The sequence below is a fragment of the Xyrauchen texanus genome, chromosome 9, assembly GCF_025860055.1.
Source record: "Xyrauchen texanus isolate HMW12.3.18 chromosome 9, RBS_HiC_50CHRs, whole genome shotgun sequence".
Classification (NCBI taxonomy): domain Eukaryota; kingdom Metazoa; phylum Chordata; class Actinopteri; order Cypriniformes; family Catostomidae; genus Xyrauchen; species Xyrauchen texanus.
The window spans coordinates 28386317-28408348 of record NC_068284.1 but is presented as its reverse complement, the minus strand read 5'-3'; the positions used below and the strand labels follow the sequence as shown (position 1 = coordinate 28408348).

Below are 22032 nucleotides of genomic sequence, written 5' to 3'. Positions count from 1 at the left end.
CTGCTAAACCAGATACTTCAGATACATCACTAGACTTCAAATTCAGATGAACCATGGTAAAAATGTGTACAAACCCGTATAATTGAGAACCAACTGATATACTCCAAGTCTAGATAAATGATAGATGTGATTAATATGATTGATAAACTCCCCCCATTTTTAAACTAACGCCCCCCTCCCTACTAATTTCCTCTCAGCGCCTCCTAACATCCTTTGAACCCCAGCCCCCCCCATTGACAAACCCTGATCTAGATCAAAGCATGCCCCATTAATGGGGGCATGTTGTCACAAAAAATAAACGCGTGTTCAGTGGACTGTATCTTTTTTTTTCATGGAAAATAATGGTTAAACAAATAAATACATTTTAAGTTACGGGGCTACATAGAAATTGACTTAAAAATTTTACATTCTGTTTGAGAAGGCTTGTCTGGCAAGTATTTATTAATTTAACTAAATTAATTTTTTAACTTTTATATATAATTGACCTGCTATTTTTTTCTTTTGCCATTTAAATATATTTTTTGTCATTCTTTCCAATTGCTTCTAATCTTAAGAGATCAAGACAACTTGACTCCTCATTGAGTGAATTTGTCTGTCACTAGCACTGTCTTGAGCAACAATATCAGTAATTATTATTTAGTTTGGATAATGAGGGTGAGAATGTAGTCTATACAACAGCTCTTGAGCTCTCTTTTGACTCATTCAGTCATAAAGATTGCAAGAAATGCACAGACAAACCATAAAAAATTAATACAAACATTGTCAAAATGGTTTGAATTGACCCTAAACAACATTGCAAGGCTAATCTCCACCTCATGCTGATAGGAAATCCCATAAACATATCTGGAGACCAGACAGGGAGCCCTGGGATTACTGGAAACAACTAAATATCCATGGAGAAACATCCAACAATAGATAAAATAAAAAATAAAATAAAGAGTGAATAGGTTCTAAAGGCAAGTCACTGCAAGAATAAGGTCCACTGTTCTATGCAGTTCATATACATATTTGATTAATATAATACAAGATTAACATTGTCACAGATGTAATGCACTAAAAAAATGGTGCTGCCCTGCTGTAAACCAATCAGTATATCAATATTCCTGCTGTCCTTCCGTAGTCACAATTACACTCCCACAGAGAGAAGCATGCTTGCAGCTGAGACTTCTCTTTCCTTTATTGTTAGCTACAGCATTAAACCTCTCTACTTCACACCCACTCTAATCCCTATTAGCAGAGGCCATCAATCTATTTATACCTCTGCAAGAAATTAGAAACACCTTCAGTCATCTGCTGGTTATCACACAGTAGAAGACTTACATTAGGACTCATTATGTTTAAGTAAAATTCTGACTTCCGTTTAAGGATAAAAACCTCAACAACTGGAATTACTTTAGTTGATTATATAGCAAGAAGTAACAGAATTTTGATTAGTAAAAGAGATTATTGAGATTACAGAAAAGGTTTACATGGAGGTTATTTTATAACTATATTGTTATTGAACATGATATCATTTATTACTATACTTTCATCATTATAATTATTCTTTTCTATCAATACTTTCATGATATTAAGCTTGAAGGCTAAATATTTAATGTTGTTGTGAAAATTTAGATTACAGAAATAATTTGTTTAAAAATATATTTTCATTAACCTTGAGGCTTAAATGAAAGTATTCTTGATGTTCTTTTTCTCTAAAATTCCATTTAACCATGACCAAAGATTACACAAATTGACCCTGATGCATGCAGTCCTAAAATAGCCATGAGCGTTGTTCATAATCTCTTCAGATGATGGACGACCAACTCTCCAATTCAACTCTCCTAAAATGTAAAATAAGGTAAGTTGAGATGCTCCAATTTTTGTTGTTGTGATCTAACAACCAAGTCACCAAACGTAGTAAGACTTGTCAGAAATTCTCTTTAAAACGACAAAATAATCTGACAGAGAAAGTGTGTGCTGATAATCAGCTGTTATTGAATACAGTGTTTCTTTTGAGAAACATTGTATTGTAGTGTATTGTATTGTATTTTAAGTAATGCCACATTTAGGAGATAAGAAGTTTTTTTTGTTATGCCTCGTTTAGTGCTTTTTAGATTAACACTTTATAATTTATAATCTAAACAATGATTCATTGCAACAAAGCATTCCTGTAGACCTAATTTTTCTAATTTGATTTGTCTAATTTGTCTGTACCACATAGCAAGGTTATCTGTGTAAACTTGATTCGATTTTTGCATTCATCTCAGGACCTGTGACCTATCCAGACTTCAAAACATTTCTTTCTAGATTTTCATTTTAGATCCTTTATCAGATAAACAAACTATGTTGCTTGTCCAGTTTATTTTAGACATTAGTATTGTATGTATATATTTGTATCTTTGTTTAATTTACACTCAGTTGCCGTTCATTAGCATTAGCATTTGGTTATTGTGTTTGACTTGTGAAACTATTACAACACCTCCAAGTCTTGCCATGTTATGCAAACCTTCCTGAATAAATCCTACAAGAGACAAGTCAATGGAATTTATTTTTAAAACAATACCTAAAAGAAGAATAGTTACAACACAGTTGTTGCTGCTGAAATAGATACTGATTCTTCTTTTGCGTGAGCTGTAACAGAATTCCACAGGAAAAAGGCAACATACAAAGAAATAATTGTTTAATTTAAAGGTTTTGTTTTTTTATCATCAACTGAAAGACCCCCTAGAACAATGACTCCGTACACTTGATATGTGTGCTAATGCATATGGGGAGTTGTCCTTCCACATGACCTAGTTGAAACCGCTCTACAATAATGGCAATATTCTAATATTGCTATGGAATTTGAGCTTTTAGGAGCGAAGCTGTCTGCCATAAAAGCAGGTGCACAAACTTTAGCAGGGCCACGCCCAAGCAGAGTCATTTCTCATTGAGACAGACTGTCCTCACTGCAAGGGCATGAGTCTCAAGATGCTGCGCTCGTGAATTGCTCTCATTCTGAGGGACGATTCAGCCTCATGCACCCTCCCACCCACCTCTTCTGTGATACCCGAGCGGTCACACGAGGAGGAACGGCAGGCCGCAAGATCGAGTAGGATAAATTTGAGGTGGACCTCCATACAATGCGTCTATGCTGATACATTATGTGCGTGACGAGCTCCGGCCCCCTGCAGGAGTGTACGGCTTTGTTTCGTTCGCCGGTTCTTACGCTGGGGATAATGACGATGTCATGTCCCTTACTGCATCAGGTGAGTGGTCAGTAAATTATTCTGCGGCCCCTCCCCCCAACGAGGGTGAAGAGCGTGTACGCTCCACTGACAAGGGGATGCTTTGCATCCTTTCAAGGGTGGTTGAAGAGCTTGATATCATGTGGTCTCCTCCAGAGAAACTTACACAATCTTGTCTTGATGAATGGTTCCTGCAGTTTGGAAGCTGTCAATCGACCGCTTCTCATAGATCTGCTCTGTTCTCACTGAAAATCCTGGAGCGCACCTTATTCACCTCACCTGTGCAGCGATTACATTCTCTCTAATGTGGATCACGGTGAAGAAAACTGTTATGCCCAACTACCTCCCCTGAAGAGGTGGTAGCGGCACATTTCTGCCAGGCGAGTAGCAGAGCGTGGAACACACTGCCTGTTCATCTTTCTAAGCTGATTCGAGGGGGGATGGTGGGAGGTAATAAAAGAGTACAGCGCTCGCATGAGGTACTCAAACTTTTTCAATAAAGGACTTTACGACTTCAAAGCCCACATATTTTTACACAGAAGTGTCAGTGCTGGTATTTACAACAATCGAGCACAATCTGATCACGCAATATGGAATTATGATTTAATCATAAAGTTCCTTAGAGGAGCAAGACGATTAAATCCACCTCGGCTGGCTACAGTCCTGACTTGGGACCTAACTTTGGTCCTAAATGCGCTTGCAGAGCCCCCCTTCGTGACTTTGGAATTTGTTGATTTGCGAATGCTCTCCATTAAGACCGCACTACTGCTGGCTTTGGCCTCAGTAAAATGGGTTGGTGACTTACTTGCACTATCAATTGACAATTCATGTCTGGATTTTGGCTCTGGTCTTTCAAAAGCCACTGTCAAACCCAGAAAAGCTATGTGCTTAAGGTTCTAACCATGCTTCAGAGTGCAGATGGTTCACCTTCAAGCCTTCTGACCTCTGATTTATTTCAGATGAGGAACAATCTTTGCATTTGATATACCTTGTGCGGGCGCTACACACATATGTTGAGCGAACACGCCAGTTCAGACTGTCTGATCAGCTCTTTGTGTGCTATGGAGGATGCACGAAAGGAATGTCCGTCTCCAAGCAAAGACTTTCTCACTGGATCGTTGATGCGATTGCCCTGGCTTATGAGTTGCAGGGTAAGATCTGCCCAATTGGTGTTAAAGCACACTCAACTAGAAGCATCGCCTCCTCATTGGGATTGACGAATGGTGTGTCCTTACAAGACATATGTTTTGCAGCAGGATGGTCTTCTCAAAACATATTCGCAAGGTTTTACAACTTAGATTTAACGTCTCTCTCTTCACAAGTCCTCTCTGTTTAGAGCGCTTGCTATTTCGTTTGCCATACTTATGCCCCTCCCCTTAAGTGTGGTTTCCCCCGTCATTTTACACAAGCGCCTTGTAATTTATCATAAAGTCACAAGCACTTTCATTAAAAATAACTAGTTCGTGAAAGGGTTAATTCATATATGATTATAGTCCATATATTCATTCTGAGTGCTCCCCTCCTGGCCCAACATTAGGGTCACTTACTTGCGGGACACTCACGCGGGACTGCACCATCGTGTTTCCTCTGGAAGGTTAAGTCGTGTAGTCGTGTGATGGGATTATGATCCCCATATGCATTAACACACAATGTCAAGTGCACTGAGTCGTAAGAGTTACATACGAAACCTCGGTTCCCTGAGACAAAGGGAACAAGATATTGCGAACGTTGGCCAGACTACAAGACTCTTCGAATTCTGAATTCCGAGTTCTTCGGAAAGGTGTTTGTGCACCTGCTCTTATAGCGGACAGCTTTGTGCCTAAAAGGGCGTGGCTCAAACACCATAGCCAATATTAGAATATTGGTGTTATTGTAGAGAGGTTTCAAATAGGTCATGTGGAAGGACAACTCCCCATATGCGTTAGTACACAATGTCTCGTTCCCTTCATCTCACCAAGAGGCTGTGAGAGGGTGCAGGTAGGGCTATGGAAAATTTCAGAGAGAAAAACAAAGTGTTCATATTTGTAAAAAAAAAAAAAAAAAACTATATTTTACAAATTTGACACTATTGATATTTCAGTTTAATCGAAAATTTTCTATTCAGGGTTATACATTTAACATTACTCAATTATTGGGTAGAAAAAAAAAGATACACTGTCAGCATACTAAACAGGCTAAACATTGTCCAGATAATTAGGGATGCTTTGATATGAACAGTTTTGGCCTATACTATACTAATTTTAACAAACCATTATAAGCCTATACCAATAATATGCCACTTTCTCACCTTATTTTGTCATCAAATCACTGTTTTGCTTAGTAATTGTGCTTTAAAAAAATAAAATAAATTATTTTATTATTCTAACAATGAATAATGTTCACTTAAGTGATCATTAGCATGCAAACGCCATTGTGAAAAAACTATGGTTGATATCAGCGGTTTTTATCAATGTTAGAGCCGCTGGTTTTAATTTGGTCAATAATTGGCCGAAACATCGCTACAGATAATATGTTTTTTTATTATTATTTTTTTTTCTCCCAGATTTGGAATGCCCAATTCCCAATGTGCTCTAAATCCTCTTTCTCTCATTAACAAAAAATAAGCTATGGGTGAAACATAAGTTCATACTGCAAATAATGAAAAATATACAACATAATCAACAACACTGTAGATGCAGAACAATGAAATGTTGAAATAGGTATATGTGTATATATATATATATATATATATATATATATATATATATATATATATATATATATATATATATATATATATATATATTATAATTATTATTATGCTTAAATAACATTATTATTATTATTAAATAACATAATATTTTTTTTACAGCTTCAGTTACTATGAGCACAACTCCCTTTTATGATGCATCTCAGCCAGATGTGTCCCCAGGGAGCATGCAAACGTTGGTCTCCAGGCCTGTGCTCCCAAACCAAGACCCGATTATCTCAAAGAGGGTATGTTTCTACAAGAGTGGTGACCCCCAGTTCATGGGGCACCGGATGACCATCAATAGCCGCAATTTGAAAACCTTTGATGCCCTACTAGATGTCCTCTCCAAGAAAGTGCCTCTGCCTTTTGGGGTAAGGACCATCACAACACCCAGGGGAACACATGCTGTCCACACTCTCGATGATCTGCTGGATGGGGCTTCTTATCTGTGCTCAGACCAGAAGAAAGTCAAGCCTTTTAACCTGGATGAGGTCCACAAAAGACAGGTCCCTTGGAACACTACCAGACCCATTAGTGCAGGGCGTCAAGAACGTAGAGAAATGGTCCGGCATCTAGTTAAGAGAAGTGTTGTGACCACAAGGACAGTAAAAATGGCTGAACACACTGTGTTGCGGACCCCAAAAAGGCTGACGGTATATAAAAACAGGGATCCAAGCATAAAGCGAGTAATTGTTCTTCACAGGAGAACAGCCCCAAATTTCAAAGCCCTTTTGGATTATCTTTCTCAAGTGATGCAGTTCCCAGTTATTAAGCTTTACACCAGAGATGGCAGAAGAGTAAGTATTACTCATGAGTAGAGGAAAAATGAATAGAAATATCACAGTTCTTCTTCACTAAAATTATCACATTGTCAATAAACACTGTTATTGTTTCTTAACATAGAATATTAAGAATACAATTTTATGTTAAAAGCAGAATAAACAATAATTGTCTGTAGAGCAAACAAATAATCACATACTCTTTCAGAAGTTTGAATCTGTTCTGTTTGAAAAAATTCATTATTGAAATTGCAGTCCTGCTCTGTTATCCCAGCACTCTGAAAGCAGGAGAACCAGCCCTCCAAATAGTTTATTTTAGGTTGCTTTAGATAGAACAATTTTTTTTAAATAGTAAATTAGTAATATTGCCATCCTAAAAATAAATGCAATGATTTTTTTCAAAAAGATTAGTTTAGTTTTTAACTACAATGTCTTTCACTAACACAATACTGAAATGTTATAATGGTAGTTTTGTACAAAATAATTAAACACTGTTAAACAACACATTTTTTTTTATTTTTCCCTATATTTGTTTTACCATTTGGGCATATGTATTATTCAATATTGAACAAAGTTTTTTTTACTATTAAACTACAAAGTATATCACTTCTGGTTTCATTACAGTTACATTCCATGTAAGCGCAACGTAGTTCTAGCGGGAAGACAAGCAGCTGTACATCATCGCACCATTAGCTGGGTAATTCCCAGCCAATCACATGTAAACCGTTGCTTTATAAGTCTGCTCACAGTCTATCACATTGCTGTTTCAGTGCGCTAACACTGCAACCTCCACCACCCCACCACCACCAGTTGAGTCCCATCCTGCATGGGGTAGGCTCTTCGCCCCTGCCTCCTATCTCCAGCAGGATATGACGGTTCCGAGTACAACTTCTTCGGACCGCCAGAGTCTCTTCCTACGCCAAGGAGAGACATTACTTTTCTGTTTTATATTCATCAAATAAATTTCATCTTAAATTTCACTCAAGTCTGCAAGTCTTCCTGATAGAAATGCCAATCCTTGACGTACTTGGCTACGATATTCGAAATCCTTACCCCAGCTGTGTGAGCATACTTTAATCACTCTTGTCGCTCTGGCTTTCAAGAAAAGTGGAGCAGCTGATTAGCTAAGGTTTGCACTGCGAACACACTGCGTAAACAAAATATTTATTTTTTATTAAATTAAGTAAAAATATCAAAACAATCATTAAAACAGAACAAATTTACTTGAGAATCAAAATGACCTAAGATTTTAAGTCTTGTTTCAGAACAATTTAACACAATAACGTCAGGTTTTATGAAGAAAAATATATTTGACAAATGGGTAAGAAAAAGCAAGCTTTACAGAAGCAGAAACTTCACTTAATTTTGTTAGAAAAAAAAAAATCTTGTCATTTTGCTTTTAATGTAATGTTTTTTTTTTTATTTTTTAAGGATGTTTAGATATTTGTACTGGAAAACAAAAAATACAGAATAATAACATATATTTTTGTAGTGCATGCCCTAAGCTAATTTTTTTACTTCTGATCCAAAAAAAACATCCAGATTTTATTTATTGGACATACATTTATTTGCATCCAGAATGTTTATGTTCTATTTATCATGCAGGTTGAAGGACTTCTTGCCCTCATTTTGTGCTCTGGGATTGTTGTGGCTGCTGGTAATGAACCCTTCAGAATGGGTGACTACGATCTCCAAGGTCCCACTAAAACCATACAGTCAAGCATATCTGAATCCTTGGCTCCCACACCAACAAAGACACTTCTACGTAAGCCCCAAATTATTGCCTAATGAATAGATGTTATAATATAAATCAATTCTCTTAAGTGGCAAAAATGAAGCATTTGAATTTTCTCTATTTGAAAGGTCTATTTCATAAGCACCCTATAACTATTATTTTTTTTCTTATTTTCTACCCAAAAAAATCCCTTCCATATTCTGATATAAGAAGAAAAAATTAAACAAACTGGGACTTTCTCAAGATCAAGGAATTTCTCTTTATCTTCTGAGAGATTCCTTGTAGAGCAAATCAATAAGTCACTAAATGGAAATTTGTCAGAGCAAAATAGCCAAAAAACAGAATCAATGGAGACCGAAGTCAGCCAGCCAGCAGTATCAGAGGATATGAAGACCTGTGACTGCACGGCTGATATGGAAGAGAAGAACTACCCCATAATGCCTACTGAAAATGACATTGAGAAATCATTCCGGGTCAATGAGGATGGCAGCATGACTGTGGAGATGAAGGTCCATCTTAATATAAAACAAGAGGAAATGATCCACTGGACAACTACACTAAGCCGCAACTATGTGAATAGTCAGCAGAGGACAGTGTGCAATTCCAAGCCAGGATCAGGCGTGAACTCATTAGATGTTACTAATCACTCAAGCAAAGAGTCAAATGGTCCTCATAGCTTAGAATCTAAAGACATTACCACAATCACTGACAAGTCTGTTGGATTCAATGAGGAAGGAAGAGAGAATTATGGTAGTGCTACATCTCAGACTTCTGAAAAGCATACAAGACAGCGAATGAAAGAGGCTTCTGTGAAAAACATTAAAATGGTTTCAGAGACTGAAGTTCAGGAGAGTACAGTGGGTGCATACTCATACTTGGAGCGGACAGCACAGGGAGAACTGACAGAGGGTTATTGCATGGTCAGTCGTAGCAGCAGCAGCAGCACAAAAACTGTGTCAAAACCCAAGAAGAGTGAACCAGGAGAGGCCAATCAAAAGATGTCTCAATCCAATCTACATCTACAAAACAACGAGACAATGGGAATAACAGAGACTGTACTTCACATACATGAAGCACAGGGCACGTATGAAAATTACTATGCAAATACAAAGGTTGATGTAGATAGTAAGCCTGGATATTGTACTAAAGCTTTGCCTCGCAGTAAGCCAGGCTCAACAGACTCAAAACCCCAGTCATCATGTAATGATTGTGATGTGGATATCACTAGGCTGTCCACAAGTTCAAACTCCCAAGATGGTGGAAAAACTGACATGATTTCATTGTCATCTGCCTGTTCAACACCTATTCAGAAGAAAAGAAAACAAAATTCTGTCTTCACTGAAAAGGAAAAACAGGCCTTAGTAGAGTCTGAATCCAGAGAAATGAAAATCATGCAGCAAGAGGTAGCAATGGAACAAGACTCAGAGAATAAAATAATTAATAGTAGTAAAATAAATAATACGCCAAAGTCTAAAAAATCAAAGACAGGTACTTCTGATTCATCTGGGAAAAGAATAAAGGGTAGTATTCCATCCTCTTCAAAAGACCTACAAAATATAAATACTTCTGAAACACTGAGCCACACAGGATCAGAAAAAATGACTCATAGTTCAGCAGAAAGTGACAAACCTGAACACAAAACTGGAAGAGATACAAATAAAAAGACATTTGAAAGATATTCAAAAAGTAAAAACTTGAATCTCAACATAGGGAATCAAAGAAGGTCAGAGAAAGAGCTCAAGCTACAAGATAAAACCATCAAAAACATCCCAAACATATTAAACAAAGGCGATCATGACTCACAAGGGCTTACTTTAAGGAAAAATGTCTTAGACATTCGGTCAACGGGCCATCAAGCACCATTAAAAAAGATGCTGCCAAAGCAAAGGTCAATGAATGGTAACAGATCAAAATCCCCTAAACGAAAACAGGATATGAGTGAGAGTGTGTCCTTGCCAGTGCTGCAATCATCACCCTCCAATGTGAATCAATATGTTGAAAACTGGCTGAAAAAGATTCAACCAGAGTCTTCTCCCTATGATGATGAGACAGAGAATCCAGAGAAGGTACCAAGGGCAATATTTCAGATAGGCAGTGACTCTGCAAATGGCTCTGAGATTAAAAGTGAAATTGAAAATGATAGTGTAATGGATGAAGAGCCTTCTCCTGAAGATAATGCTGTTGAGAGGCTGATGTCTCATCCACCTGTTAAAATATGTTGTGAGGGAGAACCAATTGAGCTACAAAGGTTGAGAGGCTTTTGTAAATCGATGCCAAGTGTGAGGGTACATGCTGCTGAACAGGAGTGCCTTGTTAGAATGCACAAGTCGTCTGAGAACTTGGTTCCCCCTGACCCTTGTATTTATGGTGGGACATTACAAGGCACAGAGCTTAATATTAGGTCAGGCATGCAACCAGTTTTAGAACAATTATGTTTGTCTGTTCATTCTATAAGACAGGCTTCAAATCAGCCATGCTTAACATCCCAAGTGAAGCAAAATTCCAGCAGCCTCCCAGATTTCTCATCCCAAGTGGCCTCTGCCTTTGGTTCTCCATCAAGAGCTTTTCTGTCCTTTTTGTCACTAATGACTCTGAGAGATGATATTTCAATCCTCAGAAAAGATGAGTCACAAGCCAGCAACTCAGGCAGCTGCTCAGAGTCCCTGAAGGTCATGCAGTCCTTAGAAAAAATAGCCAATATTCAGGATGAGGATGAGCTTAAGGCCAGCTTGACAAGTCTTCAAAGCTCAACCTCTTTTCAATTAAAAGAGAGCTGGAGAGAGTTCCAGAAAAAAAATGCCACTGGAGAGAGTCCACCACTTTCACCAATACAACCTGAACAAGAATTTGCACTGGAGGTGGACTCAGGAGGAGATGATGAGGAAAAAAAGCCTGATTTTGGGATAGAACTGTTAATGGAAGATATCAACATGTCTGAAGATCTTCACAGAGAGATTTCCTCTCTTGTTGAAGGAGAACTAAAGAGTCCTTATCAAACAAATTTGAACAAAGGACATTCTGAAAACACCAGTGAAGTCTCAGGTAAAGATGAGGAAAATAATGCTGGCTCCACGAATGGTAGATTAGAAAAAGCTTCTGACATGGAAGAGGACTATTCCGCAGAGAATATTGGTCAAGAAAATTACACAACCAAAAATGAGATGATTGATGACCCAAAAGAACCAGAATCTCAGGAACTGCATCTAATTCAATCTCTTTCCCCCATAACTGAGAAAAAGGACCCAGTTATGGAAGATTCTGGTAAAGCAGTACCCAAACAACCACCTGAGGAAAATTGTAGTGATTCAAGTACAGCAAAGGCTTTAGAAACTATTGATAACAACCAGATGGACACACAAAGAAAAAAAGAAATTGTAATGCACAAAGACTCAAAATCTGAGAAGAGAGATGCAGTAGAAAACAATTCTCCCACATTAGAAAAAAAGGTAAAACAGATAGCTGAAGAAGTTTCTGAGTCCTCTGATGACAAAGACAATATGTCTGAAAGAGAGAACAACACAACACTAGACAATAGAGAGGAAATAAACTTTAATGCAGAGGACGACACCATTCAAAATATCAGAGAACATAGAGAACAGTCAGATATTTCAGAATTCGAAGACACAGATGCCAAATACCTGTATTCAGCATCAGAAATGGAATGTGTGCGGTTTCCTGACAGAGAGATAGCTGAAATGCAAGAGCAAGACTGTGTCAGAGAGGAAGCTGATAATTCAGAGAAAGGAAGAAATTCAGAAGAAAGGAATAGTGTTCAAGGAGAAGGGCACAAACAAGAAAACTTGTCTGATTCATCAGAATATGAGAGTAAGTGCAACCACTCAGATCCATTCTCTAAGGATTCTCAGTCTGAACCACATCACCATGATACAGAGAGTAAACATAGACAGCAAACATTAGAAACAGATAGCCAAGAAAACTATCAATTAATGTCTCTAGATGTTGTAGATTTAAAGACAGAGCAACAGGAAGATGCTATGCCAGATATGTCAGAATGTGATGATCCTGATCCACACTTTAATAACAATAGCCCTGAGTGTGGTGGTATTGATGAAAATGATGAAAAAGCTTTTTACAATAAAATACAACAAATTGATAATGTACAGTTGAAAGATAATGACAGTAATGATGAGGATGAAGAGGTGTCCAAAGTTTGTGAAGTGGTTGATCCAGATGCTGAAACAGGCTCTAATACCATCTCAGATTCTGAGGCTGTGCATAAGGATGTGATAGAAAAAGAGCCATGGTCAAGCACAAGCTGTGATTCAGAACTTGGCTGTAAGGTCCATGCTTTAGTGGAAGGCAGTTTCAGAGATAATAAGGACAGTTCTGCTGAAGAGCACAATGTAGAAGAGGATGAGGAGGGCAGTATACCCAATTCTGGTAATGATGCAGATAATAGGCTTATGGAAGAGCATTACAGTAATGATAAAGATGGTGAGATTTCTAAAGTTTGTGAATTGGTAGATCCAGATATGGAACCATGTTTTTGTGCCACCTCAGATCCTGATGCTGAAGAAATTATAGAAAAAAAGTCAAGGTCAAGCACAAGCTGTGATTCAGAACTTGACTGTTTGGTCCAAATTTTAGAGGAAGAAAGCCTTGCAGATAAAAAGCACAGTTCTGGTGGAGAGCATGATGTAGAAGAAGATGAGGAGGACAGTATGCTTGATTCTGGTAATGATGTAGATGCTGTTTCACAAGAAAGGGATTCTTGCAAGAGTTCGAGAACAAAGACAAGTGAAAACTTGTTAGAGGAGGCAGAGACGTTTGGCATGGAACATGGTTATCACTATTTATTACATCCAACAGAGATCTCACAAGAGCTGTTAGACTTAATCAATTCAGCTTTGTTGTCATCCAACCTGACTGTCACATATGATTCAAATGGAAACCTCAGAGTAGAGCCAAACAAATGTAAAATGAGGGAGATGTTCCTGGTTCAAAACAAGGCAGATGCACAGTATGGTCAGAAATGCGTCCCAAGCCCTAATACATCAGATCTCTCTGATTACAGGCCAGATACATCAGACAATAGTGGACACCAGTCACAGGCCTCTATGGAACTTTTAACTGATAGTGGAGGAGAAGAGGAAGAGAGATTATGTATCATTCAAGAAATCATAAAACTAAGCTCTCAGAACCCAAAGATCAGAAACAATGTGAAAGAAAATATCTGCACAAAATCTTCTTCAGGGTCTACAACAAAACATACCCCCAGTCCAAGTTTAAACAGCAATAACAGTCTTGCCTCTTTTCAAGATTCTAGAAGTGCAATTCAGGAGCCATTATGTTACAACAGATCAAGTTCCTTTAAAGGAGACTTTGAGTCTGTACAGTGCATGGCTTTAAATGGTGAAGTGGATTCTGGTGAGGGAGTGCATATTGATAAAGGCAGGTGGCTCCTAAAAGAAAATCACATCATCCATCATTCTCCTCCTGTGCCCATGGGAATATACCAAAATGGAGACACCACATCAGCTGACACAGCTCAGGACAATGCGAGTGAGAATGCATCCTACTCATATTGTGAGAACCAACACTCACCACTAGCTGTAATATCTTCTTCTGAGCTGGAGGATATGGCTAAACCCCATACACCAAAGTGTACAAACTTCAATATGGTTCATAGTAGTGACTCTGATCCTCATTTGGATGCTCATAGCATTAATGGTGGTAACAGATGGGACATTAGGAGGAACAAGGAGCTTAGGGTAGCACCAATGGGGGAGTCTTCCAAAATGTGGGAAAAGAAAAATGGAAGTCTGTCCTCATTTTCATCTGTTGAGTTCAAACTGCCTGATGGGAAAGTTCATCCACAGGATTGCCCAGTGTCTGGTGCTGTGAATGCTAATAGGTCTCAGAGTATAGACAGTAGGACAACACAAGTGGAGGAGTCAAGAGAGGGGTTAAATCTCAGGTGTGGGCAGCACTGCCCAATACTGTAGTTTAAAAGGGAAAATGTACCAGTTTTGCATTATGAGCTGTTCTACCTATGGTATTGACAGATTTTGGATGTGTTTGAACAACACAGCACACATTATATAAAGACATACAATGTTTAAGTGCAGTGATATGACTTTATTATCCTCACTTTGGTGCCTGTTTCAACACTGGTCTTGTGACCTTTCAGTATTTGACCCTTTCAAACATATACATTTTGGAATACCTTAAAACATGTATTTTGCATTGCAGATAGGCTAAGTTGCACAAAGGTGATCTAATGTACTTCAATTTATTGAAGGTCCTAATTGGTATTATTGGCCATAGAGACTCTTTCTGATTAACCTTTATTGTTGCATTTGTTTCCTAATGTGGATCCGCCTCTTACGTATGTGAATGGTGAATGATTCACCCTCAGCCATAAAAAATACTTTTTGATTTTTGGTTTCAGACTGTGGCAGACTGAAATAATGAAATAAATAAATAAAAAATAATTCAAGGGGTTGTTCACCAAAAAAAGAAAATTATGTTATCACTGGCCAACTCGTATATCGCTCCAAGCCCATATGCCTTTGTGCTTCAAAGAAGAAAGAAAGTGGTATGGGTTTGGAATAGCATATGGGTGAGTAAGTAAACAATGACATCATTTTCATTTTTAGGTGAATTATCCATTTAATGGACATCACTCATAGCAATGATTGTGGAACATCACTGAGGAATATCCTTTAAAAGGGTCTGTCTGTTTAATTGAGCATTTCTAGGAGATCACTCAATATGTGTTACCACAAAAATATTTACTTCATCCAACTGCACTTGGTTAGGGTGGGAGAAAAGTAAAACGTGTCCTGCTTTCAGATATTATTTGAGTACAAATCTAGGCAGCACACTAACATGTGGTAAACCCATTTAGCAGCATATTGTTTGCCACACTAAAAATAATTTTTGTGTGAAATGGTTGCCCTTTTATATTGTTAGATTTGTTGTCTTTTTCTTCAATGCAATATTAATTTCATAACACGATATGAAAAAGGAGTAATAATCTGACTGGGTAAGTGATTCTCTTTATTGTGCTGTTAAGAGATAAATAAAATATACATTAAATACCATTTACTATATTTGATTACAGGGTATACATCTATTTATCTATATATAAATAGGCATATATTATTCTATTTAGATGGACACATTCATGTTAGCCTTACAAAAAAAAATGCTCTTAAAAAATAAATAATGCTTTGTTACTTGGTGACACAATATATTTTGACATCAGTTTTATTGCAAAAACCTATTTCAACCTAATAATTTTGTTTGTGAAATCACAATTATGTATGCATTGACATACTTAACATGACTAGGCCATACTGTAGAAAAGATAATTGCATGTGTCCATATGTTTCAGTCATTGCTTGATTGATTTGGCACTTACCTCTTCCTGTAAAATGCCTTTGACTGCAGTGTTTGTCAGTGTCCAAATACTACAAAAATTTGTGTGAAAATTTATTTATTTTAATTTAAATAAGATTGATCTATTTCTGTATAGTTAGATCTTTTCTAATTGAACCACAATTTTGACAACTTCATTTTCACATGTGTATTTCCTGTGAATGAAGGCACAGCTTTCAGCTTGTGCCGTTATCGTAATAAATTGTTTTACTGTCCTATCAATGATTCTATTTAAAAATATAAGAGACAAGGATGAGTGATTAATTTATATTTTAATCTTGTGGTATGAAGGCAGTAAATCATACATGTATTGTTGTTGTGCGTCCTGCTCATTAAAATAAATGACAATATTGTGACTGGCTGAGTCGAACAAATTCATAAGAATACAGTCGTCAGTCTGTCAGAAACTGTAAAGTTATTTAAAAAATTGCTATATTTGCTATAAAGTAATTGTCCATGAGAAAAAAAACAAACAAACTATAATTGCATTCAGACCCAGACTATTCGCAGCATCTTGCAGCTTAGCTCCCAAAGTTTCTCAGCCATGTCATCATCTCTAGCAGCTTGGGTGCATCTTGAAGGCCCACAGTTACTTTGGATGGTGTGGAAGGAATAGAGAAAAACAAACAAACAAAACTAACTAAATCCTTTATTCATTATGATAACTTTCAATCAGTATATTATGAAACCTCTGTGTATTTTGTAATATTTCAGATTTTATTACCTGTAGTAACCACCACTCTCTGTGTCTAAATGTGGTTCTACTGCACAGTAGATGGTAGTTTGTGCTCCCTGCACTGGAGTTTTTGTGAAAGGTCTGACAACTTTCCACATGATAAGAAGTCCAAGATTCATATGTCTTTTAAGTTCTGTTCGTACAATTCCTGGATGGACTGCATATACTGTCACACCAGTGTCTGATAACAGAACAAACACATAAGAAATAATTTTTTTGTCAATAAAATGTTTTATCTTAAACAATTAGGCCTTAAAGGTGAAATGTGCAATCTTTTTTTTTTGTTGTTTAAATACTTTCTACTATACCAGCTTAATGCAGAGTCAACCATACTGATTTCCCTGAAAAGTGTAAACACTGTGGCTCTATAAAAATAATGCTCTGTTTAAACATCCCGACACAACAACATTGGCTCAACCAGTGGTGTGACGTTGAGGCAGGACTTAATTTTTGACCAACCAATGTCAGAGGGGGCGAGTGTTTCTATTTGAAAACAGTCATTATTTTTGCAGTACCATTTGGCACTTCTAGAGGAGCAGAAATGACAAACTTCACCTTTAATTAAAAAAAAAAAAACAAAAAAAAACTGTATCTGCCACTTTTTTAAAGACTTACCCTTGAGATTTCTGGCCAAGGAGCGAGTAAAGAGGATGATGGCCAACTTACTCTGACCATATGCCCTCCTGCTATGGTAATTCCTCTCACTATTGATATCATCAAGTCTTATAGTGCCCCAACTATGCGCCATGGAGGAGAGGTTGATGATTCTTGAGGGGGCAGATCTCTTCAGCAGATCAATCAGCAGGAATGTTAGCAGGAAGTGACCTAAGTGACATAAATTTGTTATAGGGCTCTATTTCTGTGACCGCGCTAGCCACAGTGCTATGTACAACGAATGTGCACAACGTCTTATCCAATTTCCGTCTAAACACAATTTTCATGCCAGCGCGACGTGCAAGTGGACAGGAGTGCTTTCGCTATCTGTGGGCATATACACCCAAACTATAGATGTATTGTATGTAAATTAAGTGCCGCAAATCGCAATTTGCTATTGTCCCGAGTAATAGGTAATTGCGCTAAGACAAATCGGTTCCTGCATTTGCAATTTGATGATTCCACCAGCAGATGATATCAAAGAGCTTTCGATCACTTTTAATAATAGTCATGATTTGTGTGTCAGTATATCGATATGATTAATTGTACTCACATTCTTTAAAATTTAATGCAGTCTACATCCAATTAGTCCTGACGAGAACCACATTTTCCATGCGTAAATGTAAGAAGTGTGTCTCTATCCTAGAAATATGCTTGACAGTCAACTAGGATGTAGAAAATGCGCAAAAGAACGTAAGACACAAATGTTCCATATTGCTATTCTTCAAATGCATTGTAAATTGCCCATTCTTATAAATAGACCGCCTTCATTTATATTGACGTTGCTTGAGAGGGAATGAATGTACACTGATGAGCCAAAATATTATGACCACTCACAGGTGAAGCAAATTACATTGATCATCTCCTAACAAGGCCACATGTCAAGGTCTGGGTAGATTAGATGGTAAGTGAACAATCAGTTTGACAAGGGCCAAATTGTTATGGCTAGATGTCTGGATCAGAGCATCTCTAAAACGGCAAGGCTTGTGGGATGTTCCCAGTAAGCAGTGGTGAGAACTGTGGTCTGAGGAGGGAGAAACCACAAACCGGCAACAGGGCGGTGGGCGCCCAAGGCTCATTGATGCGTGAGGGCAATGGAGGCTATCCTATCTGGCCTGAACCAACAGAAGGTCTACTGTGGCACAAATCACATAAAATCTTTATGATGTTTATAGGAGGAATGTGTCACAACACACTGTGCATTTCACCCTGCTGCGTATGGGGCTGCATAGCCGCAAACCAGTCAGAGTGTCCATGATGACCCCTGTCAACCGTCGAAAGCACCTACAATGGGCACGCAAGCGTCGGAACTGGAACTTGGAGCAGTGGAAGAAGGTCACCTGGTCCGATGAGTCCCATTTTCTTTTACATCACGTGAATGGCCATGTACGTGTGTGCCGTTTACCTGAGGAAGTGATGGCACCAGGATGCACTGTGGGAAGACGGCAAGCCGGTGGAGGGAGTGTGGTGCTCTGGGCAATGTTCTGCTGGGAAACCCTGAATCTATTGACGTCAGTTTGACAGACCAGGTACACCCCTTCATGGCAATGGTATTCCCTGATGGCAGTGGCCTCTTTCAGCAGGATAATGTGCCCTCCCACACTGCACACATTGTTCTGGAATGGTTTGAGGAACATGATATAGAATTCAAGGTGTTGCCCTGGCCTCCAAATTCCCCAGATCACAATCCGAATGAGCATCTGCATGATGTGCTGTACCAACAAGTCCTATCCACTGTGGTTCCACCTTACAACTTACAGAACTTGAAGGATCTACTGCTAATGTCTTGGTGTCAGATACAACAGGACACTTTCAGGGGTCTTGTAGAGTCTATGCTAGGTGGGTCCACACAGTTTTGGTGGCATGCAGAGGATCAACAGCATATTAGGCAGGTGCAATAACCAGAGAAGAACCTCAGACTTAAAATGCACTTGACCAAACCCATACACCTATCACACTATCGCCAACCCACTAAGTACACTTCACAGATGTGTACTTTGGTTTTCCACATGATGCAAATTTCATCATGAGCACAGTCTACACGGACTGTAGGACTACATGTGCAGCCCAGTTTTACTCGACACACATACAGCATTCATATTCACTCACAGTCAAAAGTGTACACTTTTGAGAGTCTAGTTTCAAAGCGCTCGACCGCTTGCGACTAGATTTGGCATGCAAAACAATTTATTATACCTGAGCTTTAAGGCTAAGTCCATCTTGCTGAAAAATACAAAAAACGTTATGGCCTTGCCCACTGACTTTGCACATAGCACTGCGCTATTGACATAGCGCCTAAAAATAGGACCCATAATGTAATTTACATTTATATGTACTGTACATGCATTCATTTGGCAGACACTTTCACCCAAAACAACATACATGTGAATCATAGCACATTAAAAGTGTGCACGCTTCAATGTTGGCCAGAAAGGTACAGGCTTCTGTATGCTATGCTAGATGATGGCATTAAAAAGTGTGCATAATGCAAGTATGTGTAAACCATTGAACTGTACAAGAAAACCCTTTTACCTAAGTGGTTGACGCCAAACTGCATCTCAAAGCCATCTGCTGTCTTAGAATAAGGACACATCATGATCCCAGCATTGTTAATGAGAATGTGAAGGGCTCTCTCCTCTGAGAAAAAAGACAGGAAAATGTAGTTTGGTGTGCTGTGAGTGGCATATTGGTGGAAAAGTGGAAAACAGTGCATCACTTCATCAAATTATTAAACTATCAAATGAAGAGTCAGTTTTGAGTGTAAAATAAAAACAACGCTGAAGATATAAAAAAAATGCTTTTTTATTAAATTAATGTAAAATAGATGATCATCACTTACCATTGTTAATTACCTCAGCAAATTCTCTGATTGACTTGGTGTCAGATAAGTCTAGTTTCCTGATCACTATGTTGTGATTCCCTGAGTCTTCAATGATCTCTTTCTGTACAATCTCTGCTTTGTCAAGGTCTCTGCAAGCCATGATTATACTGGCCCCTGTGAAACAACTCCAAAAACATGACTGTTATAATAGCAAGAATATGTTTCACTGTAAAAAGTGGTAACCTGCACTTCTCAATTTAATTCACTGCCCACTAGGTGGCGATATGCACAAAGAATGTGAATTGCCAAAAACACAAAAAGAAGAATGTGAAAGTGTAGACTGATAGTAAAAAAAAGACTAAAACAAGTTAATTTAGATGTTACCACATTTTAGGTTAGCAAAGTTTTCAGTGAAGTGCCAATATTAGAAAGATAAAGTTATGATCCATCTTACTGTATGTTTTCTAGGATCAAAATTACAATATGTAGGGCAGTAATTACAGTAAGAGCATGCCAGATTAACCAGATTAAGATACATTTTATACCTCGTTTTGCCAGGTCTCTTGTGGTTTCTTTGCCAATACCAGTATTTGCTCCAGTGATAATGACTGTTTTGCCATCAAGTCGTCTGCTAGATGACCACTGGCCACCGATAAGTTCTCTGTGCAATATATATCATATATCAACAAAATACATATGACAAAGAGTGAACAACAAAATACACATGTATAGCAATTAATCTCTCACAATAAACAAATGAGAGTAAATAAAATCAATGGAAAAGCTAAATAAAACATTGTCAGTTTTCTAAATACAATCTGCTAGAAGTTTGTACAATCCTAACCAGCCTTTTTGAAATGTCTAACTAAAATATGTACCATATTTGCAGTAATAATAACATGTTGTGTGATAAAAAAGAAAACAGTGTGAGCTTATTCCAAAAGATAACAATTAGAAATGTACCTCAAAGTATATATGTTGGACATCTTGCTCAATGAAAAGACACCCTAAAATCAACACATGACTTTCCTCTGGAGTTGTTCGCAGATACTGCAAGGAAAGACAATACTAGGTTGTATTGCAGCATGAGCCACGCTGCATTGGTCTGGGTTAGAAATTGAACAGACTAATCCACAGCTAATCACCGAAGGTTTAAACCGCTGATCCACTGTTTACTCAGCCTGAATGCATTCCTGAGTGGATTCTGGAAAATAACTGCACGGCACATGTTTTTAAAGTTTGCTGAACCTAGAAATACAAGCATTTCAATCTAAAACAATCTGAAACAATAACTGAAGAGTTCAAAATAATTTAATGTAGGAACAGAACTGTGTGTAAAAATTTGCAGTAGGGAGTATACTTATAATACTAATAATAAATTAGAAATTCTTTTATTAATGCTCTTACTGCAAAATGTGGAGCCCACTTCAACTATCTTACTTTTTACAGGAGTATAACCGAAGAGTACAGAGTAAAACATTTTTAAGCCCCCATAGGCTCCACAATTGAGAATACAATGACAGATTAAAGAAATAGTTCACCCAAAATCTTTTAATTTCTCATCTTTTACTCACTCTCATCCCATCCTAGATGTGTATGACTTTCTTCTGCAGAACACAAACAAAGAGTTTTAGAAGAATATCTCAGCTCTGTAGATCCATACAATTCAAATGAACGATGACGTGAACCTTCTCAAAGGTCTAAAAAACACTTTTTCAGTGGATTGCTTTAGGGGAATTACTTGAGGAGAGGCTAAGAGTTTTAGATTTTTGTATTTATCACATGAACATAAAAATTGAGCAGATTTGGGTGAGGTTATTTCTTTAGATATATAAAGGATATTTCTTTATCTATTTCTCATCTATTTATTTTTTCTCTCTTCCTTTAAAATTGTAAGGTGTTTAAAATAATTTCAAGGGGAGTGTTTAGAAGCTTCTGTCATTACCTCACTTGATACAGCAGT

At 37.8% G+C, this 22032-nt stretch overlaps 2 protein-coding genes across 4 annotated transcripts; one reads left to right on the top strand and one right to left on the bottom strand.

Annotated features, from left to right (window-relative positions):
* The first annotated feature begins 6071 nt into the window (after positions 1 to 6071).
* On the top strand, positions 6072 to 14420 carry LOC127649710 (oxygen-regulated protein 1-like). Its single transcript, XM_052134943.1, has 4 exons — positions 6072 to 6737; positions 8325 to 8484; positions 8665 to 12712; positions 13013 to 14420. The coding sequence occupies exons 1-4, from the start codon at positions 6072 to 6074 to the stop codon at positions 14418 to 14420; spliced, it is 6282 nt and encodes a 2093-aa protein (XP_051990903.1).
* Positions 14421 to 15725: 1305 nt separating this feature from the next.
* si:dkey-94e7.2 (uncharacterized protein LOC100141353 homolog) lies at positions 15726 to 21151 on the bottom strand. Of its 3 annotated transcripts, none has more exons than XM_052133511.1 (7): positions 21033 to 21151; positions 20615 to 20730; positions 20088 to 20243; positions 19781 to 19885; positions 17210 to 17419; positions 16583 to 16775; positions 15726 to 16450 (listed from the first exon to the last, which is right to left on the bottom strand). In XM_052133511.1, exons 1-7 carry the CDS (start codon positions 21053 to 21055, stop codon positions 16348 to 16350), a joined length of 906 nt encoding a protein of 301 aa, XP_051989471.1. In that variant the 5' UTR covers positions 21056 to 21151; the 3' UTR covers positions 15726 to 16347. The 3 variants fall into 3 exon arrangements, with proteins under 3 accessions (XP_051989471.1, XP_051989472.1, XP_051989473.1); XM_052133512.1 differs by having other exon boundaries at positions 17261 to 17419; XM_052133513.1 differs by lacking the exon at positions 21033 to 21151 and having other exon boundaries at positions 20088 to 20254; positions 20615 to 20728.
* Between the last annotated feature and the right edge of the window lie 881 nt (positions 21152 to 22032).